The 2443-nt window shown below is 24.8% G+C and overlaps 1 protein-coding gene across 1 annotated transcript; it reads left to right on the top strand.

Moving 5' to 3' along the window:
- The first annotated feature begins 1565 nt into the window (after positions 1–1565).
- Positions 1566–2090, top strand: LOC147063134 (uncharacterized). The gene is made up of 2 exons (XM_085960147.1): positions 1566–1731; positions 1954–2090. Exons 1-2 carry the CDS (start codon positions 1566–1568, stop codon positions 2088–2090), a joined length of 303 nt encoding a protein of 100 aa, XP_085816273.1.
- The last annotated feature ends 353 nt before the right edge of the window (positions 2091–2443 follow it).

The raw sequence follows: 2443 nt of genomic DNA, 5'->3' as shown, positions 1-2443 counted from the left end.
CGCAATAAGAAACTTTCTCTAACGAATAAATATTAAAATACTTTTGATCAAATTCCCGCTTCAACATTTTTAAATAATAATATAGGATTGCACATTCTGCGTCACCTAGGCAATATAATATCGTTAAATTCAAATGGATTCTGCACTTTATTATATTTTGGCATTTTTGCTAACTTAGAATATAATCGTGCATTACTTTTAAATTTTAATATTTTGTATGCCGAATAAAAAATCATTGAACTATTTTTTGTGTGTAAAAAATACAATTGAGTATGTAGTATTTTTATATGGTTCACAATTCAAACAAAGAAGTTTTTCACATGTTGGAAAATTATTATCAATAAAATGTAGACATTTATGTAAATTTATAGCCAAATGATTTGATTATATCCAAACAATAGCATATGATTTCAATTATTGTTTTTTTCTTTATTTTTATATTGCATAATATGAGTATTTACTTTTATATGTATTTTTGATCAAATTTAATTATTCATAAAACAAATTAAATTTTAGCATTCAAATTCGGTTGTTAAACTTATGAATAATGTTTAAAAAAAAGTCGAAAATAAAGTGGCAATAAATATAAATTCGTTTTCCAGAAAAAAAGAATGATATTGAAGTGATTAAAGAACAAAAACATAGTTGGCCGAAAACATCTCTATGGAAAATCCTTTTTGGTGTGGTATTTTTCTTCATTCTAAAGCCACCAATATTAATAGTGTTGTAAATATTTAAATATGGTTCTTACCCATTAAATTTTTAAAACCCCACATAAATCTTAACTTATCGATAAAATTATCTTTTTAATTATTTATTTTGATGGTTGGATTTTCAGAATTTATAGCAGCATAAAAGTAAAAGACATAGAAATTATGACCCTATTATGCTATATAAGGTACATACATTTAATATAAATTATAAACTTTAAGCCACCGAAGTGTGCATTAAGTTGTTAAATGATTTCTATTTTTTCTTTTACAAATTATATTTTTTATTCAGTGCCATTTTGATCATAAATATACACCGCAACATATAATAACTTATTTGTTGAATTGAAGAAGGTAATTTATTTTATATTAATGATATCGGGTTTTGATTTGACATTCCCAGAAAGACTTATTTATATATTGCAGACAAAGTGAAATCAAAATGATAATTTTATTCTGCTTATAAATACGCGCAATAATATTTTAAATCCTATAAATTTATGTTTATTTATTAGCGAAGGCAAAAAGATGGATAAAACAGTCTATATTTTAGAAATTTGGATTCTTTAAATGTTTATTTAAAAAGAATCAAAAAAATATATTTAATCACCATTAAAACTTATTTATATTTTGTGCATAATTAGTAAACTATTTAAAGTAAACTAAACAGTTCATGAATTTCGAATCGCTATTGATAATTTAAAAATATATTTCAAAAAAATATTCATGCTATGCCTTTGAATAATATAAATGATTTTTATCGAACAAATATTATTTACTCTATAAATATTCCGATAATTTTGTATTAATAGTTATCGATTTTTTCAATCCATCTAAATGAAACGCAGATCTTCGATGTGGATCCGTAGTTTTGTTCAAAAAATAACGCACGATTTTCTTATAGAAATCCCCAGTGATTTTCTAGAAGATTCCATGTCTTTTATTGGATTTGAAAATAAATTCAGTGATGTTGATTCTCTCAAGGCAATATTAAAATCCGACTCTACGTTTAGATCCACCAGTATCAATAAAAGAGCTGCTAATATGTATATGTTTCTTCATCAAAGATATTTATTGTCGTTGAACGGGCTCAGCGACATGAACAAGAAAATAAAGACGGGATTTTATGGTAAATGCGAAGGCCTGTTTTGTAAAAAAGCTAATTTGATTCCGATCGGATTTTCTGATGAACCAAAACATTCATACACGCAAGTTTTTTGCTATAAATGCGGAAATGTGAAAGGAATGGATATGAAAATAGATGGCGCGGCCTTTGGTTCAAATTTCGGTGAATTCTTGAGAGTTGTCTATAATTTGCGCTCAAAACACTCGAAAAATACACATAATTTCAAGTTATTTGGGTTTAAAGTTTCAGATTAAAATTAATTAAATTGATTTGAAATAATATGGCTTTTAATTGAGTTTTTAAAAAAAAAGTAAGCATCGAAAATTTGTCTGGAAAATTTTAAACAATATATAAAAAATATATAAGAATAGATGCGCTAATTTGCTCAAAAATATAATGCAAATGTATCGGTTCCAAAATACAATTTATAATATATCAGCAATGTATACATACTTAATTTAATATACTGATTTATACATCACTGAAAATATCCTAATACATTAGAACATTGATTATTTGTATTATTTTTTAGACCAAAATTTTTTGTTTAAATTTTTATTTGTGTTCAGCAAAAAAATCCATCTTACAACAGTCAAAAAATCGTTCT

The sequence above is a fragment of the Rhyacophila brunnea genome, unplaced genomic scaffold (genome assembly GCF_057557595.1).
Source record: "Rhyacophila brunnea isolate RB1 unplaced genomic scaffold, BYU_Rbru_1.0 scaffold_92, whole genome shotgun sequence".
Lineage (NCBI taxonomy): Eukaryota > Metazoa > Arthropoda > Insecta > Trichoptera > Rhyacophilidae > Rhyacophila > Rhyacophila brunnea.
Note: the sequence above shows the minus strand (reverse complement) of the source record. Positions and strands in the feature narration are given on the sequence as shown.